Source organism: Chrysemys picta, chromosome 2 (genome assembly GCF_011386835.1).
Source record: "Chrysemys picta bellii isolate R12L10 chromosome 2, ASM1138683v2, whole genome shotgun sequence".
In the NCBI taxonomy this organism is placed as follows: Eukaryota; Metazoa; Chordata; order Testudines; family Emydidae; genus Chrysemys; species Chrysemys picta.
The window spans coordinates 79,903,439-79,926,564 of NC_088792.1; the positions used below are offsets into that span (position 1 = coordinate 79,903,439).

At 43.5% G+C, this 23,126-nt stretch overlaps 1 protein-coding gene and 1 long non-coding RNA gene across 8 annotated transcripts in view; one reads left to right on the forward strand and one right to left on the reverse strand.

Annotated features, from left to right (window-relative positions):
• The window catches only part of GGCT (gamma-glutamylcyclotransferase), a 39,292-nt gene that overhangs the window by 2,089 nt on the left and 14,077 nt on the right, over window positions 1-23,126 (forward strand). For 3 of the 7 annotated variants that reach the window (XR_010598358.1, XM_065583576.1, XM_005278675.5), the window contains exon 3: window positions 18,341-18,508. Coding sequence is in view for 5 of the 7 variants with exons in the window: in XM_065583576.1 (XP_065439648.1) it covers window positions 18,341-18,508 (168 nt within the window). In the remaining 2 variants the exon portion in view is untranslated. Of the gene's footprint in view, window positions 1-17,385; window positions 17,570-17,921; window positions 17,942-17,993; window positions 18,060-18,340; window positions 18,509-23,126 lie in introns of those variants that run through there. The other 4 variants (XR_010598359.1, XM_005278676.5, XM_005278677.5 and 1 more) reach the window with 3 other exon arrangements.
• Window positions 14,335-17,094, reverse strand: LOC135981369 (uncharacterized). Its single transcript, XR_010598362.1, has 2 exons — window positions 16,965-17,094; window positions 14,335-14,506 (listed from the first exon to the last, which is right to left on the reverse strand). It is a non-coding gene; the product is annotated as an uncharacterized LOC135981369 (long non-coding RNA).

The following is a 23,126-nucleotide window of genomic DNA, read 5'->3' on the forward strand; positions in this document are numbered from 1 at the left end:
TGTGCCCGGGGCAGGCCGGGGGGCGCGTCCCGCCGGGAAGGAGCCGCAGCCGCGAGCGGGAGGGAGAGGCGCGGGGCTCCCCAGCAGCAGCGGGGATTCGGCCCACGCCCCCGCGCCACCCACCCAGCCCCTGCCTGCTCCGCGCTGCCCCCGACCGGACCCACCGTGCTGCCCTGCGGGGATTTGGGGAGGGAGCCAATGGGGGAAGGAGAGGGCGGAGCCGGGGCGGCGGGGGGCCCGAGCGCCAGAGCGGAAGGCAAAATTTCTTCTTTGTCCGGTGTCCCGACCAAACATTGGTCGGGACGCGGGACAAAGAAGCAAATATCGGGACAGTCCCGATAAAATCGGGACGTCTGGTCACCCTATGCTTAACACTTAGGGCTGGTCCACACTAACCCCCCCAGTTCGAACTAAGATACGCAACTTCAGCTACGTGAATAATGTAGCTGAAGTCGAAGTACCTTAGTTCGAACTACAAGGTACTTACCGCGGGTCCACGCGTGGCAGGCAGGCTCCCCCGTCCACTCCGCGTACTCGTCTCGCAGAGCAGGAGTACCGGCATCGACAGTGAGCACTTCCGGGATCGATTTATCGCATCTAGACAAGACGCGATAAATCGATCCCAGAAAATTGATTGCTTACCGCCGAACCCGGAGGTAAGTATAGACGTACCCTTATATAATACTCCACTGGAGGCTCTCAAAGCACTTGGCAAACATTACTAAATTAAGTCTTGCATGTATGAATGAGAGAAACATTATTATGCCCATGGTTAGAGATGAAGAAATGGAGGCATAAAGCCTTAAAGTGACTTACCCAAGGTCACCCCGGAAGCTCACGGCAGAGCCAGAATGTAAAACCTGGATCTCCTGACTTCATGTCCAGTGTTCTACCAAGATCATCCCTTACCCTTCATAATTCTGCTTTTTATTTATCAATTCTAAGCTGCTTGATGTTTTGAATGTAACCACATTGCCCCCAAAGTCAAGTTTTCCAGTCATCTTGGCTACTATCGTGAACTTCTCATCTCTTAAGTGCATCTAAAACTGGGTATCCAGTCAATATCAGACCCAGAGTCAGTGTCATGTAGCTTATCCTCCAGGGGGCAGACTGGAATCAGTTTTGGTGAAGATCTTTGCATTAACCTTTTGAATGACTCTCAGAAATAATAATGGAAGGTCTAAAAGTCTACAAATCCTGATTGGCTAAGAGTTGCATTTTTTTTTTTTAAACAACCCATGTTAGCAGATCAAACCTTGTTAAAACTATGAGGAAAATTGTGCTGAAGTTGTACTTTATGCTGTTTGATAATTTATATCCTGCTTAAAGTGTAATGCAATGAAGACGTCAAAGAACTCCTTGGAAAAATATTTTGCTACATAAGGGCACTTCTTCCTGAGAGAGAACTCCCACTGAAACCAATAAGAGTTTGGCTGAATTAAGAGTGCTGGTTAGGACTTCATATGCTAGAATAAAGAGTGCCAAAAGATGCAAATGAGATATCGGAAAGAGAGAGATTAGTAGACAAATTTTTTTATTAGGAGCTAGATAAACTCTCAGAATCAAGAAATTTTTACTTTAGTCTAACAAGTTACTAACTTCTCATTTTTCTTTTGCCTCAGTATTGTAATATGTGTGGTATTCTTTGATGGTTCTACTACTCAAAGTGGTGCTGCATACTACTTGTTTCAACCAATTTCACTGAGGCTGGAATGACTTACTCTGCAGTTTCGTCCTGGACAAACTGGTGGCTGAAAGGAAACTGGGACAGCTCGGTTTCCTGGCAGATAAATAGATGGGAGCAAGCCTCTCCTTCCCCAGGGAGAGGGTGGTTTCTCTGGTCAAGTGAAAAATTCTCTTTCAGAGCCAGGCCTAGCACAGTTCAAGGCTTTTTATGCTGTTTTGTCTGGGCATAAAGGGAGTTTTTAATCAGTGATTTGAATTGCAATTTCACATTTCTTGCAAAAACATGATTATTTTGCTGGTTTCACTAGAAGTGTGAGTGGATTATTTGTGTATATTTAAGTTAGGGTTGACATGCACTGACAAAGCCTTGTTGGGAGATCCTATTAACCTCAGCTGAAGCCAGTACTACTATCACTATCTGACATCTGCAGGCAATACAGTCACTCATAAATGTGTCATAAAATAACAATTACAATTCGTTTTGATTTTTAATGTTTCCACAGTTTTTAAAAATACATTCCCGTGCAAATAGTTGCTTTAACAACAAATATACTTCCCTTGCGTGTCTGAAACCCAGGTGTTTGTAATGCTAGGGATGTGAAAGTGATTGCTCTCCAAACAGAGAGAGACAAAAAGTAAATGGAAGATAGTGACACGATTTTTTTTTTTTAATAATTTTTACTTTGACCTCAGATTTTACTACTAATCTAGATAATGAAATTGACTTGTTTACAATATCTGACTTAAGCTGAAAGTATCCCTTTAACGTTAATCACCAAAACTAAGGCCATGTCCACACTAACACTTATGTTGGAAAACCTTTTTTCTCAGTCCGGAGTGTGAAAAAAACAGCCCCCTGAGCGACATAAGCGCTCACGTGCACAGCACTATGTCAGCCAGAGATGCTCTTCCGTGGACATAACTACCGCCGCTCGTTGAGCTGGTTTTATTATGTCGAGAGGAGAGCTCTCTCCCATCGGTATAACGCGTCTACACAAGCGCTCTTACAGTGGCACAGCTGCATGGGTACAGCTGTGCCACTGTAAGCTTGTAAGTGTAGACATGGTTTTAGTGAACGTACCTTCCATAATTTTGGGATGCACTAATCTTAATGATCTAGCAGCTGGGATATATTACTAAATTTTCATTCAATTTGTTAAACAGCTATCAAATGTTAGTGTATAAAGTTTTCTTACACAATATTTATTGTTTAGAGCACCTTTGTGTAAGAAGTTAATGTAATCTCCATGACAGTTAAATAAACTACCTTGCTCATTCAGATTTAAGCCACTGATCTAGACTTACAGTATAAAACATCTTAACAGTTGCATTCTTTGTTTATATCAACATATTTATTTGAATGACTAGTGTATGGTGGTCTAGTGCCAACTGGAGGGAAAGACGAACTCTATCAGAGGGTCTCTGAAAGTTCCAAAGATTACTGTGATCAATATCTAGCATATGGTCATAAGTGTACTCATTCAACCACCAGTCTTCTGGCAATTAGAGCCTGATCATCTGAAACGCTGAGCACTTTCAAATATCACTGACAAGTCAAAAATGCTCAGCACATCAGAGGCTTCTCAGCACCTGGCAGGATCAGGCCCCGAAGGAGGAGTTGAAAGTAGCCAAGTGCAGTATCTCTAACAAAAGAATGTTGTGTGAAGACTTTTTGCCCAATTGCAGCCTTCAGTTTGTTTACTGACTTTCAGGGTATGCAGTAAGTATATTATGTAGCAAAGCATGTTAACTGTTCTGATCTGGCTCTCAATATCTGGTTGTTTAGAACAGACCTATGTCCTAGCTGTACAGTGTGCTAACACAGGCTCCCTTTTATCCACTGCTCCATACTCATTCAGTTATACTGTGTTTCAAAAAGAACATACACTAAACAGAAATGGCAGAACTGCTTGGAGACAGCAGGATGCAGTAGTTTAATCTGTCTCCATGGATTCATTAGTAATTGTATTTACTCAGAAATGCTAAAATGTATTTCAATACTAAAAGACAAACTGCTTGATCCACCATGACACAGCGGAAATGTCAAAGCCAGAGAATAGGCAATGGTGTTGTAGCCATGTTAGTCCCAGGATATTTTAGCATATCATCTCCCACTTATTCTGCTAACTCCACTATCGTTGAAAAAAGAGATATAACTGCTTTTAAAATAAACTGTCAGGCGAGGATCTGAATCTCAGGCTGTGGGATTAAGCCCACCACTTTAGCTCTAAGTCTGAATTGACTTGTAATTCTCTCATAAAGCCAAGGAGCTTGAGACTTCATGATCTGGCAATAGGTCCTTAATTTGGCAATGTTTCTCAAAAATCTGGTACTCAAAATCTAGAAAATAGATCATACTTCTCTGCCAATGTCATATCCACTGATTGCTGACAATCCAGGTGGCTAAAACTGTCAACAAAACTAAGGAGGGATGACAGATTATTCTTTGTGAATGTTATTGTAACCAATTAGTCAGCCTGTATTACCTATCCCCTTTTGTACCCCCCTCCTACTGCAAACCTGTTACAGCTCTCACCTATAAAGCCCGCCTCTTTAACTCAGGGAATGCTCGCTGCTTCTGACAGTCTGTACCCTCATGTTCATCCTTTTTACAAGATTGTGACAAATTGTGTACAAAGTATACTTTGTGAGGTATCATTTAAAAACTCATCATCTGCTTACCATTTTTGTACTAGTAAAACGTGTGCCCACATTGTATGTAAAGTTATAAAATTCTACTGTATGACTTTACTGAGACATGCTCCAAGTTTAGAAAAGCAGGCACAGACCAGTTCCTCAGAGACAAAAGGCAAACTGACACCTCAGCCAGGTGTCAATAAAATCAAATGGACTATCAGCTGGTTAAGCGGCCATTCTTTGGAAGGAAGAAGAGTGTGAGCAAGAAATTTACATTTTGGCAATACAACAGCTAGGAGTTCCTGTTTAAACAGACTGGCTGTCACATGAACTGCAGCTGGAGATGATTCTCAAGGAGGAGGAAAAGATATAAAAATGAGGAACAGAGGCCCCAAATCACCTCTCTTCGCTCATCTCTATTAATTTGAAAAACAAAGGATTTACCATTGAACTGAGTGAGTGGTCTTGTCTGAAGGAATCTAGCCAGACTTCAGTGAGCAGGTGGTGAGAAAAACCTTTTTGCTCTAACGTCACTTGGCTTGATAAGTATTAGTTTGCATTTTGCCTTTTATTTTTTGTAACCAATTCTGACTTTTATGCTTCGTTACTTGTAATCACTTAAAATCTATCTTTCTGTAGTTAATACATTTGCTTTATGTGTTTGGATTGAAGTGCTTGGAAACCTCCATTTGAGATAACAGGGTTTGTGCGTATCATTTTCTATTAATGAAATGATGGACTTTCTATGAGCTTGTTTTGTCCAGAAAGAAAGAGCTGGGCAGTACAAGACGCAAATTTCGCGGGATCAGTCTGGCACTGGGAATCTGATGGTATCACTCTGTAATATAATTCACAAGTGGCTGGCTAGAAGCACTCATATAATTCAGTTGGGAGTGATTTTCCATGCTAGAGGTTGTTTGTGAACAAGCCAGGAGTGGTGGTTCTTACTGCGAAGCAGTGTAAAAAGCACTGCAGGTTGGAGAATTGAGGGGACACAGCTGCTCAGCAGTCCAGATTGTACCCTGGGGGATGTCACAGTGTTGAAGATCATGTAAATGGGATGCCACTTAATAAGTTAATTTTGCAGAGATAGTGGGAAATATGCTTTATCAGCAATTTTGTCCTGCACATGATGCATCAGTCATCATCAGCACCCTAATTCCTTATCCTCTTGTTAAATTCAGAAGAGAGGATCAAAGTCATGGTTTTTTGTTGGCCTTCTGGTGCTACCTCTGCCACCCACAAAAAATTAATAAACTTGGGAAGGGTGAGACTGGACTCTCATTAATGGTAGTGGCTAGTTTTTTATTTTCTACTTCTCTTGGGGATATTGGATTACCCCATTAAACATGGTGATTGTGAGCATAACTCCAATATTCATAATCTTAAAACCACATAGGATAATCAATAACTCCTAGTATATCTAAATTCAAAAGTTTAAGGTTTAGCAAATGGCTTACAACAGCATTTTGAATGAGCTCCTGCTTTTGGTAAAGGTCTGATCTAAAACAGGTCTGACCTCTTCCCTTTTTCATTCTAATCTTGGATTATGATATGGAGAGGGAGCAAATGAGACAACAGAGTCAAATCTTGGATGACATGTAGTCATGCAGCTGAGTTCTCCCCCTTCCCCCCCCAAACAAATTAGACCCTGAAGGTACGCCTATGCACTGGCATAAAAAAACCCCGTGGCACCGAATCTCACAGTGGAATTTACATGCAGCATTATACACTTGTTGATTCTTCTGTGACCTTCTGTGGCCACGGAAGGTTGCAGATCGGCTGCTTGTGCCCAGTTAAAAGCATTCATTATACACTTGTTGACTCTTCTGTGACCTTCTGTGGGTATGGAAGGTTGCAGATCAGCTGCTTGTGCCTAGTTAAAAGCATTCATACCAAACTGAAAAAGGCTCCTGAAACATAGTTATCTTCCCGCTTATATGTGTGCCTGCTGAGAAGAGAAAAATAGGCAACTGAAGTCTGATTTAAATCAGTTTCTCCATCCCTGCCAGCTCCCTGGTTCATTTTGTTTATTTTTTTAATTAAAGTTAATTTAGTCTAGAGCTGGATTTACTGCTGAACAAATGAAATCCCACACACTGCCTGGAGACTCTGCCATTAAAAAAGGAGCTATACCTGGTTTCATGCATTCCTGCCCTCATGCTCAAGGTTTTGGAGGCATGGTGCCAGCATTAGTTTTTTTCGGACCACTGATGCAGGACCCCCAGCAGTGTTGTTTCAAAGGGTGATCTTTTGCCTAGGTTTTTCAGGCTCTTTCCTTAAGTGTTGACATAAATGTACGCAGAATGATTCACTTGAGTTAGTCAAGTGAAATCATTGTGTTCCAGCATGTGAGAATGGGGGGAGGGGGAGGCTTGCCCTATAGATGCACAACTACAGTATGTGCCGATGAAGATGAATGCGCTTCCTTGGAAGCAGAGCTAGAGAAGCCTCCTCGAGAAGAGCTTTGTAGCAGCCATGTAATTTACAGCCCATGTGAGTATGTTCCTTAGGGAAGAAAATCTCTCACTTCTTACAAAGAGTAATGATCTGAGCCCAGAGTTCTGAACTGTAACATGTTAATATATATATCTACTACAGAGATTCACATTCATACAGATTCTCAGTGGATGCCCAGGGATGTAAAGTTCCGAGTTCTAGTGAACTAACAAAGTATTGAAAGGCTTCATGTCAGAGGTTGCAGTTGGCATTCAGGCCCCCCTCTTGGGGTAACATGGCAACTTTGCCTCAGTTTCCTTCCTTCTTTGATGGACTTGTTGCTGTCTAGTCTGTTTTGTCTCTTTGTTACGACTGCGGCCCTTCAGCTGAGTCATTGGTAGTCTTCTCCCCTCTCAGTGTGCTAAAGAGTCCAGTATGTCAGGAAACCAATTGCCCTAGATAAAGGCCTTACAGTCCCTGGCCTCTTTGAGTATGGCTCACTTGTTCAACGTTTAACAAAAAACCCTTCTGGGTTTGGAAGGGGAACCCAGGTCCACCAACTCCTTCGGATTCCACTCTAGGGACCCTGTATGAAGTGGTTGGTACCAATCTCTCCCAACCCCTTCCTGTTTCCCTGTCTTGCTTGCTACCATGCCTCTCTTGCAGGCCGTTCTTCAGAGTCTCATCCTGTGGCCCTCTTCTCCTGGAAGTCCAGCTTCCTGGATGGCTTCTCACCAATCTGTGACTGAAGGCTCCTGGTCTCAGAGACTCTTCAGCCTTTGCCCTGCAGCCTTTTTATCTCCACAGCTGTTATGAGGCCACCAAACAGCTCAGCTGAGAAGGCAGTCAATTTCCCTTTTAATGATTTCATGGCTGTGGTCTATACACCCGAGGACCTCCTGCATACATGACTCTGACTTCTTTAATTTTGACTGTGGGTAACGTTAAAAATGTGCACGTCCAAAGTGCCTCACATACCATTCTGAAGCATTCATTGATCTTCCAACAGAACATCAGGGAGTGGTGGTTCAAGTGATGTGGCTGGTTCATGGACCAACACTGGAGGTGCATCCAAGGAATACCACCATGTTCACCAACAGTGAAAAAGTTAATAATAGAGCTGGTTGGAAAATTCCATCAAAAATGAAACTGTCAAAAAATTGAAATACATTTTTCAATCTTCCCCCTTTCCCCCATTTTTTGATCAGTTCCATACCAAAAACAAAGGTGGAGGCAATTTTAGATGAACTGGACCATGAGATATAAAGACTCATTATGTTATTGCAAGAAGGACACAAATGGGAGAACACACACCAACTACTACAGTGGAGCCTCTTTTTTCTCTTTTTACTGCTTTTCCTAGTGAAAAGGGCACCCCCTGAAATTCTTGTTTCACTTGTAACTGATATTAGAAAAAACAGTATCAAGGACACTCAAATAGTTTTGGTGTAAAATGTAGGAGTGGGATGGAACAGAAACTTACAAAATCTAGTATGAATAGAAATGTTTTCTATTTCAACAAAAATCATTGTATGTTGGGATTCAAACATTTTCCTGTACAGTTTGGAACTCAAAAATTAATGTAGGATTGTGGTGGCATAGGAGAGCAAGGAAGTGAAACTGGTTAGACATAAACTTTAAACAAATCCAGCCAACTTTCACTGTCAACAACAAGCACAGCAAAATGCAAAAGCCAAATATCAGTCATAATTGATTCTGATCAATCATAAATTACATTTTAAATTCTTTGTTTTAAGCATCTAAGGTGATGTGCATTAATAAGTAAAATATATTAGCGAGACAAAGTAGGAGAGGTCATATATTTTATTGGATCAACTTCATAAGTTACTTCATAAGTAAGCCAGAGAAGAAAGACAACCAAAACTGATGATCTGAAAAGGAATAAATGCGTTCTGTGGCAGGATATGCTAATGAGGAGAGATTCTTAGACAACTCATACTAAATATTGTCCTAATAAAATAATCTTGATGCACAGCAAACTAAAGCATCTCAGTAAATGGGGAAACTAACTTTACAAAATCTTCAGGAACCATTTGCTTCTCACCATTAAGGAAATATTATCATTCAAAGAGCTAAAAAAACAAAAACAAAAAACAAAACAAAACAAAACAAAACAAAAAAACCAGAGGACAAAATACTGAGTTGCTCCCAATGTAAAATGAAAAGGCGCCGGATTCTGTACTTATTTACTCTGCAGTTCGATATAATTACTCCTGATGATTTACACTGGTATAAATGAGATGAGAATCTGGCATTGGGTAGCAGCAGCTGGCATTCTCTCTTTGCCAACTAAGGTGATATAGGAAAAACAACGAGGAGTCCTTGTGGCACCTTAGAGACTAACAAATTTATTTGGGCATAAGCTTTCGTGGGCTAGAACCCACTTCATCAGATGCATGAAGTGAAAAATACAGGAGCAGGTATAAATACATGAAAGGATGGGGGCTGCTTTACCAAGTGTGAGGTCAGTCTAACGAGATAAATCACTTGGTAAAGCAACCCCCATCCTTTCATGTATTTATACCTGCTCCTGTATTTTTCACTTCATGCATCTGACGAAATGGGTTCTAGCCCACGAAAGCTTATGCCCAAATAAATTTGTTTGTGGCACCTTAGAGACTAGGACTCCTTGTTGTTTTTGCTGATACAGACTAACACGGCTACCCCTCTGAAACCTGTAAGGTGATATAAGGCAACACTTTCAAAACTAGCCACCAAAGTCATGCTTGCAAGGTACGAATGGCCCTGTTCAAATGGGCACTTGAGAGTGTAAAATATGCACTTATGTACCAAAGTTAACTACTGCGTGGAGAAACAGATAGTTGTGTGTGTGAGGATCTATTTGCATGAGCAGTCACCCATTTTACACACATGTAATTATCTGTTTGCATCTGCACTCACATATTTTGGCAGATGCAATTTGAGCACTTATTGTTTAAAATTTGGCCCATAATGTCCTGCGCCTGTCAGAGTTAGAGGAACTATGCAAAGTTAGCAGGCAGGGATCTAGTTGTTGTCTCTGAATCTGTGTTCTGTACAATAAAGAGCAGAATCAAAATGTGGCAATGCAGCCCCCGTATTATCAATACATTGTCCAGAGAGCAACCGGTATTCTAGTCCTGCATATAAAGGGGATACTCCTTCTCCTTCTGCTCCTTCTTCCCCCTTGCATGGATCTTCCATCAAAGGCCAGATTGTGCAAATAAGGCACAGGACTGTACTGGGTGTGGTGTCGAACCTGGGAAAGTCTGAGAGACCCATCCTTTAGGAGGATGCACCACGTGCTACTCCACACAGGGCTAAAATAAGGGGAAGTACAAGAGAGCACAGTTTCTCCTCTGCTGAAATCAGGGTGAGAGCTCCCCCTCTTCTTCCTCTCCCTACTTTGGAGGAGACCTGTTCCCTCTCATCTCTGGCTTTCAGCGAGAGCTGGGGAATCTGAAGTTGGGAAAAGTAGGAGTAGTAGACAGTTGGCTGAGGAGTTTCTAGAACTTTCAGCCTTCCCACCAGTAGGCGGAGTAGCAGCAGTAACTGACAAGGGAAGAGGAGGTGTCCCAGTCAGATGTCCCTAAATAAATAGATTTTGCAATAAATCTCTGTTCTCAAATGTCTTAAAGTCCAGATATGCAGGAAATTGCAGCAGGCTTTTCAAAAATTTTCAGAGAAGAACCGTTCCAATTTTTATTTGTTTTTACAACAATATTGATTATCCCTCCTGGCAGAAATTGAGTTGGGGAGTTCCAAGGATGTGGCTGGTTGGCTGTGGTTTAAAAGCACACTTTATTTGTGAAAAATTTTAAAATCAGAACACCTAAGCCAGAGGGGTTTCAGTGGAGTCACTGAATTAGTCCAATGAGCCACTGAATATTTCCACTCAAAACAGATAAAGGGATTTAGTGTGCTTAGGACTTTGAGTTCTCGTGTAGGCTTTGTGCTGGTCCTCTGCAGAGGGGTGAACTTTACCCAATGGGACACAGCAACATAATGACTCACTGTAAAATAAGCTATGTTCATTTACACAAGCATTAGTTTTCTATAGCTCCCAAGACCTAACATTGTATTAAGAATGTACCATCGCTGTAACCATCTTATGGCATACATATGTAGGCTCGGCAGAATTCTGCTTTTAAAATTTTGGCAAATAATATGTTTTTATCTATTCATCAATTTAAATTTTCATAGTTGTGGGAAATTATGGAGGGGTTGGACACAGGAGGCTCAGACAATAATTATTTAATGACAGGAGATGCTGAGATTCAAAGAGTTAAAGCTTTGTAACCATTAAAACACAAATCACATGACAAAATATACAAAGGAAGAATCCTTAAGTTCTCAGACAAGGTTTTGCGTACTTTGCCTATCTGTAAATTTCTATGATTGTTGATAGAAATATTTTTTGTTGGTTTGTGAGTGTCTGGCTAAATCAATGTTCCAAGCCTACAAATATGTGTAATTTTAATTAAATAATAATGGCAAAGCACATCCTGATAGGAATCCCTAGAGGGGAGGTATATATGGACATACTTAATTTAATTTGTTGCCCTTGTTCACCAGAGATATTATTTTTTTAAATATAAGGCTCCACTTTATAGCAGTCCTGGACTGGGAATTTTCCACCACTAGATGGCAGCCTTTAGCTGATTTAGCTGATCCCACTGCTTTGGATTTTTGGCCTAACACAAAGCAGAAGAGAGAGCACAGGCATATAATATGTCGTGCATCTAGATTCAGAATTATACTACTGATTGAGATTAATTTCTATGAAAACACTATTTATTTTCTCCATTAATTAGCCATTATTAATTGTGCATATCAGAGCGCTTTCTGGTATGTATCGTCAGCCAATAAGATCTCAGCTGAGACAATAAGTATAACGGCTAAATTGTTTCTGTGTTACTGGAATGTTTTGTGCTTACAGAGGATAAAAACGATTACTAATTGTTTTAGGTGTCAAACAAGTTGACCATAGCACTGTGTCAGCTGGTCTGGAGATATTTTGAAACATCCAGAATTGATTTGCTTCTAAAAGCAGGTTTCATTTAGCAGCCTAACCTCTAGGGGAAGTTAGTGATCATTGAATAAACTAAAAATATAAAATCCAATAACATCAACAAAACAGTGGTTACTTAAGCTCAGATAATTATAGGAAAGATTACTTTTATCATTCAGAAACTCTAGTTCAAAGTAGGCTGCAGTCCAGAATGCTCATAGTCATCTTTTGCACTCTCAGATAATGCTTGGCAATTATATGTAGTTTGGTCCTACTGAATCTAACTCTAGTTCTTGCATTTGTTACTTAAAGAATGGTTTCATCAGATAAAATATTCACTGTCAATGTGACATCAGCTACACAGAAATGAATCTTTCTGTAACCTGGATACCGGCATGTCTCAGGGTATATGATAAATAGGATTAGATATGAACCATGTTGATTTATTGCTCAATGCACGGGTTAAATGGATGGCCAGATTTTAGGATACTATTATTTATTTGTATTACAATAGTACCTAGAGACCCCAGAAAAGACTTTGTCCTAGGTTTTGTACATACACCTGATAAGAGACCTGAACAGGTTACAATCTAAATAGACAAAAACAGACATAAGGGGGTTGGGACCAAATTGTTTTCTACTTCACATTGGCAAAGGATCTTAGAAGTTTTCACCTTCCTATGGAAGGGCATCTGTCAGCAGGTGATGGAGTAGTGGCTTGGACATGTTTCCTTCTTTTAAATCTAGGCCAAAGGTATTTTTTGTTCAATTCAGGTCAGACGGTTCAAAAAACAAATAGTGTTCTGCTCCCTGGACTCATCCACGATCCAAGCTGCATCCCCTAATGATACTACTCATAGTATCTTCTCACAGTAGACTGTCAAGCTCTTCATACTCTGAGCATCACTCTTCTTCTATGTGTTTTGGTCAGTAATGAAACAGTTTAAAAGGTTGACATGTAAATTACTATCGCAAGGCTGCAGAGCTACCATGTCACTGAAATGACATAGGTACATTACAGGCTCTCTGCAGACTCAGATCCCCCGTTTCCATTAACCTTTTCTGTGAGCTGCTGAGCATCCCTTGTGAGGTGCTGTTACCCTCACCTCCTATTGGCTTAGGAGTATCTACCACACATTTGAATGATGTATAAAGAAGATCTATAATAAACATGATTATTGCATTGCTTCACATTTTAAGGGTTTCTTTGCACCCATAGGGACTAGATTTTTTTTTTTTTTTTAAACAAAAGCTTAAATTTTGGGACATAAGATGGCAGTCACCAGCACACTGCAAGCCAGTCCAGTTCAGCCCTTGCTGCTATCACACTCAAATATCTGAGATGCTAAATCACTGTTTGTAAATTGCCACAGGCCATGCATGGAATGAAATGGACTTCAGAAGTGCAGTTTGATCAACTCATTTAAACTAAAAATGAATATGAATACTGTAAATCAAGCTTTCATTTATGTAGCATTTAAATTAGTATTATGCTAAATCCAGAATAGGTAATGCCAGCAAATATCACATATTTCTGTGCAATACAAAAATGCTTTGGGGACAATTGAATATCGTTCCTTGGCTTTAGAACAGATGAATTCATCAGTTCATTGAGAATTGATTAACCCCATGTATAGATAATACCAGACAAAAGGGAGACCATCATAGAAATAGAGATGTAAACTCCTCAATTGATTAAATAATTACAGTTTGAGGGGGAAGCAGTGTTTTAAATATATTCTCTTTCAGCTTTCACAAAGTTGGCCCCAATCCTACCAGCTACTGCATACAGGCAAATGGGATTGCCTGCCAGGATCCAGCTGTAGGATAAGGGACTTGTTTTCCAAACCTCTCATTCATTTCACACCTGCCCTTAACATTTGGTAACATCAAAATCCGACTCCCTGGGCTTAAATCTTGACTTCAGAACTCTAAGCTTAGTTAACTAATGCATATATCTAAAATGATACAAATACACTTTTTGACATTTCCTATTTATTTACTGCTTTTTCTTTCTTCTATACACCAAGGTATAAGGGTTTTCTGGGGAAAATCTCTTGTTTTATATTGGTCCTTGTGAGGGTTTACGTCCCTTGTTACAGGGCAACGCGGCCTAGTGGCCAGAGTCCATAGAACCGCCCCGGGTTGCAGGGCAGCACAGCCTAATGGCCAGAGTCCATAGGCTAAACCCTTGTTACAGGGCAACATGGCCTAATGGCCAGAGTCCATAGAACCGCCCCTGGTTACAGGGCCACATGGCCTAGTGGCCAGAGTCCATGGAACAAGCCCTCGTTACAGGGCCATCGGACCTTACTACTGGCTCAGCAGGGGGGGTCCTACCAAAATACGCTGAGGCTTACCGGGGGCAAGGTACCAGTCCATCACCTCCCCCGGGTCGCTTCCTACCAACTTGGGAGATGGGGTCTCCCACGGATCCCAGGGCTCTCTACGGGTCTCCGCCTCCCCTGGTTCTTCCCGCTGTAGGGGTTCGTGCCGGTCTGTAGAAGCCTCTATACCCAGCAGCTTCAAGAGCGTCGGCTAGTCCTCTGCAGGAGCTTCCCAGTTAGGTCCTTCCCCTGCGGCCACCAGCCCAGACTGAGCTGAATTCCCTCCCTTTATACTCCCTGAGCACTTGGAGCATGCCCAGTATGAACGGGGCGGGACTTCCTCCGTCAGAGCTACTGGTCTGATGTCACTGGGTCCAGTGCGGGACGGGACTGCCCCGTCAAAGTCCTAAATAAAATATACAAGAGAGACCTCTTAATATACGTGATTAACGTGAAAACAAACTATTCCTCAAGTCATTTTTGATCAAAAGGACACCCTCTGAATTTATTTGTCCCAAAATTCTGTGGGTGAAATCTTGGCCCCAATGAAGGCAAAGGCCAAATTCCTATTGACTCAAATGGGGCCAGGGTTCCATCCAAAGATCATAATAACAAAACTTCAATGAAAACTAGTTGTTGTTAAACAAATAAATATTCCCCTATAAAGCAATAAGCCAAAATACTGTATCAAAGGAACCTAAAAGTGAAATTGTGACTATAAACAAAATACTGATACTGACTTCATTGATTTTCATCATCTAAGCTGAGAGAAATGCAAAAAGTAAACAAAGAGCATAAAAAGGATGAATATATTGGACTGGGATTCTGCACCACTGAAGACTCAATGCGAGGGTGGCACTTGGAGGTATAAAATGCTGGATTGATCTCAATGTGCTGTTAACTTGAAACCTAGGTATTACAATTAAATATCAATATAGTTGAATAGTTAATTACTGATAGTTTTAGTAAAAACATCCAGCATGTGTGCTTATCCCACAATCCCAAATGTATACCATATCTTCCTAGGTACTAGTAACCCAGCTACTCAACAGTTAGACAACTTCTACAATGCACTGACAGTACCATCATCTGTGGCATGTTGAAAAGTGAAACTATGAGGATAGCATAAAATACATTGAAATTAATATACAAATAAATAATATAGAGGCTCCTGTACTGCATGCATTTTTCATTTTTGTATCTCATTCATTAAATTAAAATATAGGTTTTAGTGAAACTGTCAAAGAATTTCCTATCTTCTGCATCACAGTGCTGCAGAATCCAGGAATTTTGCTGCAGATTTTGATTCCAGCTTGTCACGTTGTACGCTGATGGCTATTTTGCATGAAGCCACTTGTGGTAGGAGATAGTCCATAGGAATGGAACTCTATTAGTTAATATTTTTTGTTAATATCTCTTGTGAATGTATTTTATATGCTTTTCAGTAATCTCTATTGTAGTCCTCAGTGGTACTTGGCAGATGTATCCTTCTGACAAAATCTATTAATGTGTTATCTTATAAAAAATTTATTCTGTTGAATGAATAAAAAGCTTTGCTTAGTAATCGAATATTGACAAACAATGAACTAGGTTATGATGTGCCATTAATATGCTCCTTAAGTCAGCTTTCTGCTTACACTCAAGAAGAGTATTAATAACCTAAATAAAACATGCCCTAGAGTGCCTTTATACAAAAGTGAAACCTTTCTTTAATGGATCACCTAGGGGACCATCAAAAAATTGATTGTCTAATTGTGCTTAACAAAAGACTGATCCAAAGTTTACTGCAAAATTGAAAACCTTGGAAATGCTCTAAAGCAGTGTCATCAAAACCAGAGCTGCCCACTGGACATCTCATTCCTCCAAGCAGGTTTCACTTCAATTACTCTTTCCCATTTAAGACACTACCAAATAACTTTTTGCCACTGAAACCCAGGTTGGGCCCCTAAGATTCAGCTGTGAATCATTTGTCCACACTTAATGTGCAAAAGTGATTCACTTAGAGAGAAAGCAGTGGATACAATATGGTCTCTTGGGTTTTTTTTGTAAACTGCTTATACTTCTGCCAGGTTCCCCTGCAAGAGCTGTGCTAGTGCTACCTTGACTCTCTGCCCTTTACAATAAGAACATAATGGCCATATTGGGTCAGACCAATGATGCATCTAGCCATGTACCCTGTCTTTGACTGTAGCCAGTAGTACCAGAACTTCAGGGGGAGTGTACAGAACAGGGCAATTTTGAAGAGCTCCACCCATCCTCCCCACCTGGCTTTGGCAGTCAGAGCTTTAGAGTTGCCCTAGGCATAGGGTTACATCCCGGATCATCTTGGCTAATAGCTGTTGATTGACTTATTCTCAGTGACCTTATCTAGTTCTTTTTTTAACCCAGTTATTCTTTCGGCCACCAAACCTCCCTGGCAATGAGTTCCACAGGTTAGTTTGGTGTTTGTGAAAAAGTAGTTCCTCTTGTTTGTATTCAATCTGCATCCTATTAATTTCAGCAGGTGATCCCTGGGTTTTGTATTATGGAAAAGCATAAACATTTATCTATTCATTTTTTCCACACCACTCATAATTTTATAGACCTTTATCCTATCCCATCCCCCCCCCATCATCTCTTTTCTAAACCGAATAGCCCTAATCTTTTTAGCCTCTCTTTGTACGGAAGCCATTCCATGCCCCTGATCATCTGTGTTGCCCTTCTCTGTTCCTTGCCCAGTTATCGTTTTTGAGATGAGGTGACCAGAACGGGTCACAGTATTCAAAGAGTGGGCACGCACACTATGTATGGATTTATACAGTGGCAGTATGTTATTTTCTGCCTTATTTTCCATCCCTTTCCTAACACTGCCTAAGAACGTTTACCTTTTTGACCACTGCAGCTTGTTGAGCTGAAATGTTTGGAGAGCTTTCCATGGCGATGCCAAGATCTCTCTGGAGCAATGACGGTGAATTTACATGCCACGGTTCTACATGCCTATCTGGCATCATTTTTCCAGATGTGCATCACTAGGCAAGGCTCACTGCTGGATTTCAGTGGGGTCCAGGGGCCTGCCCTTAGCAGTGAGGTAATAGTAGCCCCACCCACCGCTCCCCAGCCTTGTACCTTGCATCAGGCCCCGCTTCCACCAGTGTTCCCCCTCCTCCTGGCACCTCCCCCCTCACAGCCCTTTGGCTAGGCCAGCAGCCCACAGGGAACAGGTCGGCAGCGGGCGGAGCGTCCTCCCGACGTCACTCCGTGCCGCTCCAACCAGCCAGTGGGTGTTCCCGCCCGAGAGGAGAATCGCTCTGGGGACTGGCGAGCCGGCGGCGGCCAATCAGGAGCGGCTGCATGCCGGCCGGCAGGGCACTTGGCCAATGGGGAGCGCTGTTATGCAGTTGCCAGCCGGGCGGCTCGGTCCGCCGTCTCTGCCGCGGGATCAGCTGTCCCTGCTCCAGCGGCAGCCGCGCGGCGCCCTCCTGGCCGGGAGGTGAGGCTGGGATCGCCCGGCCGGTCAAGGGGGAGTCCCCGCGGCCCGGCTGCTCATCACCGGGCAGGCAGCTGTGCGGCTGCATCTGTGCCTTGCGCCGCCCTGGGGTGTCCCCCTGCAGTGCCCGGCCTCTCCTCCTCCGTACCCGCCCTGGGGCTGTAGGGCCCGGGGCAGCGCAGCGCTGGTGTGGGGAGCCACGGACCTAGCGCCGCTCACCGTGGCTGCTGGGCGCGGGTCGCCTGCCTGAGCCGCGAAAGCCTCCTGGGCAGGGAAGCGCCCTGCACCGCGCTGGAGCCGGATGCCGGCTGTGCGGCCGCTGGAGCTCCCCTCTAGCCCTGGGGCGGCGATCAGAGACCCCTGCAGCCGGAGCAGGCATGTGGGCCTTCTCGCAGAGGCATTGATCCTGGCTGTTCTCCACGGTTCTGTCCCCATCAGTGGGATGGCCGCCACCACCGCCCTTGGAGGCAGCTATGGGGCCAAGTACAGCGGAGTTAAGACTTTTCCAGCCTAAATATGCTTTTACTCCTCCACCCGCACCAGAGCGGATGTTTATAAGCCACTGTTTATAAGCCAGGAAAGCAGCCACCAAGAGAGAGAACAGGAGCAAAGGCGAAGGGCAAATGGGGGTGTAGCTGGTGCAGGAAAGATGGTGAAGGAGCCACGGAAGCCACAAGGCCAGGGGGAGTGAGGAGGCGTATAAGTAGAGTTCATCAACAGGCACTGTTGAAATTTCCTTTAACACTTGCTTTTTTATTATTCTCTGTATGGTAGATGGAGACTCCCAGGAGCTGTGTTTGTACCAGGTCGGGTGGCGGTTTGGGAGTCAGTACCTGTGGGGAGGACAGTTTCCTGTATTTTGCTTATGGCAGTAACCTGCTTCGGGAGAGGATCCTGCTAAAAAACCCATCTGCCACTTTCTATGCTGTAGCCAACTTGCAGGTCTGTATCTATGGGAGAGATGGAACCCTGTATTCTCCATTCTTTGGCCTTTCCTTTATATGTGCCAAAGAAATTTAGCCTTAATCTGTGTTTTAGTTATAGTTTCAGGAATCTGGGAAGGAGGCATAGCTGCGACATTAGGGAAAATGTTTGTTACATTTCACTAACACTTCATTTTATTTTTAAGCCTGTAGAATATTGAAGTACGCTTTGTGAAGCTCTAAGCTCATGTCTGAACATTACCTGAGTAGTGCTGCTGCTGCCTTCATCCCATTGCTTCATAGGCTACATGAATTGAAAATACTCTTTTCAGGGACACTCCAGGCACCAAGCAGCATGTAACTGGAAAAGTTCTGAGTGCTTAGAGCCCCTCTTAGATACTGTATCCTTATATACTTAACTAGGGTGACCAGATTACCAGTATAAAATATCGGGATGGGGGCGGCGCCAAAAATGGGGGGCAGAGCAAAAAAAAAAAAGGAGTTTTAATGGGCCTGGGGCATTAGCAGGTCCCGCGTGCTGCCCTCCCCGCGGAGCCTCCCGCCCCCTGGCCCGCCAGGGGCATATGCGGGGCGCAGTGGGTCTGGGCGGGGGCAGCGGGTCTGGGCGGGGGCAGCGCGGAGCGGGCAGGAGCCGGGGGGCGGCAGGGGCCGAATCCCCGCTGCTGCCAAGGAGCCCCGCGCCTCTCCTGCCCGCTCGCGGCTGTGGCTCCTTCCCGGCGGGACGCGCCCCCCGCTGCCCCGCGCACATGCGGCACGCGTCCCCCGCGCCTAGTCTCCCTCCCGCCGGGAAGGAGCAGCTGGACGCGTGCCGCATGTGCCCGGGGCAGGCCGGGGGGCGCATCCCGCCGGGAAGGAGCCGCAGCCGCGAGCGGGAGGGAGAGGCGCGGGGCTCCCCAGCAGCAGCGGGGATTCGGCCCACGCCCCCGCGCCACCCACCCAGCCCCTGCCTGCTCCGCGCTGCCCCCGACCGGACCCACCGTGCTGCCCTGCGGGCTGCAGGGCTGGAGCAGCCTCCAGGCTGCGCTCCCGGGCCCGGGCAGAAGCCCTCTGGCGCGGCGGGGTGCTTCACAGCTGAGCCCCCCGTCTCCCTCCCTTGCCAACCCCCCTTTGCCCGCCCGGTGCCCGGGTGCTGGAGCTGACTCACCAGCTCCAGGATCCAGGCACTGCCGCCACCCCCTCCCTCCAGGCTTGTGCCGCCATGCTGCAAGCCTGGGAGGGAGGAGGAATGCTGGGGAAGAGGCGGGGCCAGGGCGGGGATTTGGGGAGGGAGCCAATGGGGGAAGGAGAGGGCGGAGCCGGGGCGGCGGGGGGCCCGAGCGCCAGAGCGGAAGGCAAAATTTCTTCTTTGTCCGGTGTCCCGACCAAACATTGGTCGGGACGCGGGACAAAGAAGCAAATATCGGGACAGTCCCGATAAAATCGGGACGTCTGGTCACCCTATGCTTAACAGTTAGGGCTGGTCCACACTAACCCCCCCAGTTCAAACTAAGATACTCAACTTCAGCTACGTGAATAACGTAGCTGAAGTCGAAGTACCTTAGTTCGAACTACAAGGTACTTACCGCGGGTCCACGCGTGGCAGGCAGGCTCCCCCGTCCACTCCGCGTACTCGTCTCGCAGAGCAGGAGTACCAGCATCGACAGTGAGCACTTCCGGGATCGATTTATCGCATCTAGACAAGACGCGATAAATCGATCCCAGAAAATTGATTGCTTACCGCCGAACCCGGAGGTAAGTATAGACGTACCCATATATAATACTCCACTGGAGGCTCTCAAAGCACTTGGCAAACATTACTAAATTAAGTCTTGCATGTATGAATGAGAGAAACATTATTATGCCCATGGTTAGAGATGAAGAAATGGAGGCATAAAGCCTTAAAGTGACTTACCCAAGGTCACCCCGGAAGCTCACGGCAGAGCCAGAATGTAAAACCTGGATCTCCTGACTTCATGTCCAGTGTTCTACCAAGATCATCCCTTACCCTTCATAATTCTGCTTTTTATTTATCAATTCTAAGCTGCTTGATGTTTTGAATGTAACCACATTGCCCCCAAAGTCAAGTTTTCCAGTCATCTTGGCTACTATCGTGAACTTCTCATCTCTTAAGTGCATCTAAAACTGGGTATCCAGTCAATATCAGACCCAGAGTCAGTGTCATGTAGCTTATCCTCCAGGGGGCAGACTGGAATCAGTTTTGGTGAAGATCTTTGCATTAACCTTTTGAATGACTCTCAGAAATAATAATGGAAGGTCTAAAAGTCTACAAATCCTGATTGGCTAAGAGTTGCATTTTTTTTTTTAAACAACCCATGTTAGCAGATCAAACCTTGTTAAAACTATGAGGAAAATTGTGCTGAAGTTGTACTTTATGCTGTTTGATAATTTATATCCTGCTTAAAGTGTAATGCAATTAAGACGTCAAAGAACTCCTTGGAAAAATATTTTGCTACATAAGGGCACTTCTTCCTGAGAGAGAACTCCCACTGAAACCAATAAGAGTTTGGCTGAATTAAGAGTGCTGGTTAGGACTTCATATGCTAGAATAAAGAGTGCCAAAAGATGCAAATGAGATATCGGAAAGAGAGAGATTAGTAGACAAATTTTTTTATTAGGAGCTAGATAAACTCTCAGAATCAAGACATTTTTACTTTAGTCTAACAAGTTACTAACTTCTCATTTTTCTTATGCCTCAGTATTGTAATATGTGTGGTATTCTTTGATGGTTCTACTACTCAAAGTGGTGCTGCATACTACTTGTTTCAACCAATTTCACTGAGGCTGGAATGACTTACTCTGCAGTTTCGTCCTGGAGTCCTGGACAAACTGGTGGCTGAAAGGAAACTGGGACAGCTCGGTTTCCTGGCAGATAAATAGATGGGAGCAAGCCTCTCCTTCCCCAGGGAGAGGGTGGTTTCTCTGGTCAAGTGAAAAATTCTCTTTCAGAGCCAGGCCTAGCACAGTTCAAGGCTTTTTATGCTGTTTTGTCTGGGCATAAAGGGAGTTTTTAATCAGTGATTTGAATTGCAACTTCACATTTCCTGCAAAAACATGATTATTTTGCTGGTTTCACTAGAAGTGTGAGTGGATTATTTGTGTATATTTAAGTTAGGGTTGACATGCACTGACAAAGCCTTGTTGGGAGATCCTATTAACCTCAGCTGAAGCCAGTACTACTATCACTATCTGACATCTGCAGGCAATACAGTCACTCATAAATGTGTCATAAAATAACAATTACAATTCGTTTTGATTTTTAATGTTTCCACAGTTTTTAAAAATACATTCCCGTGCAAATAGTTGCTTTAACAACAAATATACTTCCCTTGCGTGTCTGAAACCCAGGTGTTTGTAGTGCTAGGGATGTGAAAGTGATTGCTCTCCAAACAGAGAGAGACAAAAAGTAAATGGAAGATAGTGACACGATTTTTTTTTTTTAATAATTTTTACTTTGACCTCAGATTTTACTACTAATCTAGATAATGAAATTGACTTGTTTACAATATCTGACTTAAGCTGAAAGTATCCCTTTAACGTTAATCACCAAAACTAAGGCCATGTCCACACTAACACTTATGTTGGCAAACCTTTTTTCTCAGTCCGGAGTGTGAAAAAAACAGCCCCCTGAGCGACATAAGCGCTCACGTGCACAGCACTATGTCAGCCAGAGATGCTCTTCCGTGGACATAACTACCGCCGCTCGTTGAGCTGGTTTTATTATGTCGAGAGGAGAGCTCTCTCCCAATCGGCATAACGCGTCTACACAAGCGCTCTTACAGTGGCACAGCTGCATGGGTACACCTGTCCCACTGTAAGCTTGTAAGTGTAGACATGGTTTTAGTGAACGTACCTTCCATAATTTTGGGATGCACTAATCTTAATGGTCTAGCAGCTGGGATATATTACTAAATTTTCATTCAATTTGTTAAACAGCTATCAAATGTTAGTGTATAAAGTTTTCTTACACAATATTTATTGTTTAGAGCACCTTTGTGTAAGAAGTTAATGTAATCTCCATGACAGTTAAATAAACTACCTTGCTCATTCAGATTTAAGCCACTGATCTAGACTTACAGTATAAAACATCTTAACAGTTGCATTCTTTGTTTATATCAACATATTTATTTGAATGACTAGTGTGTGGTGGTCTAGTGCCAACTGGAGGGAAAGACGAACTCTATCAGAGGGTCTCTGAAAGTTCCAAAGATTACTGTGATCAATATCTAGCATATGGTCATAAGTGTACTCATTCAACCACCAGTCTTCTGGCAATTAGAGCCTGATCATCTGAGACGCTGAGCACTTTCAAATATCACTGACAAGTCAAAAATGCTCAGCACATCAGAGGCTTCTCAGCACCTGGCAGGATCAGGCCCCGAAGGAGGAGTTGAAAGTAGCCAAGTGCAGTATCTCTAACAAAAGAATGTTGTGTGAAGACTTTTTGCCCAATTGCAGCCTTCAGTTTGTTTACTGACTTTCAGGGTATGCAGTAAGTATATTATGTAGCAAAGCATGTTAACTGTTCTGATCTGGCTCTCAATATCTGGTTGTTTAGAACAGACCTATGTCCTAGCTGTACAGTGTGCTAACACAGGCTCCCTTTTATCCACTGCTCC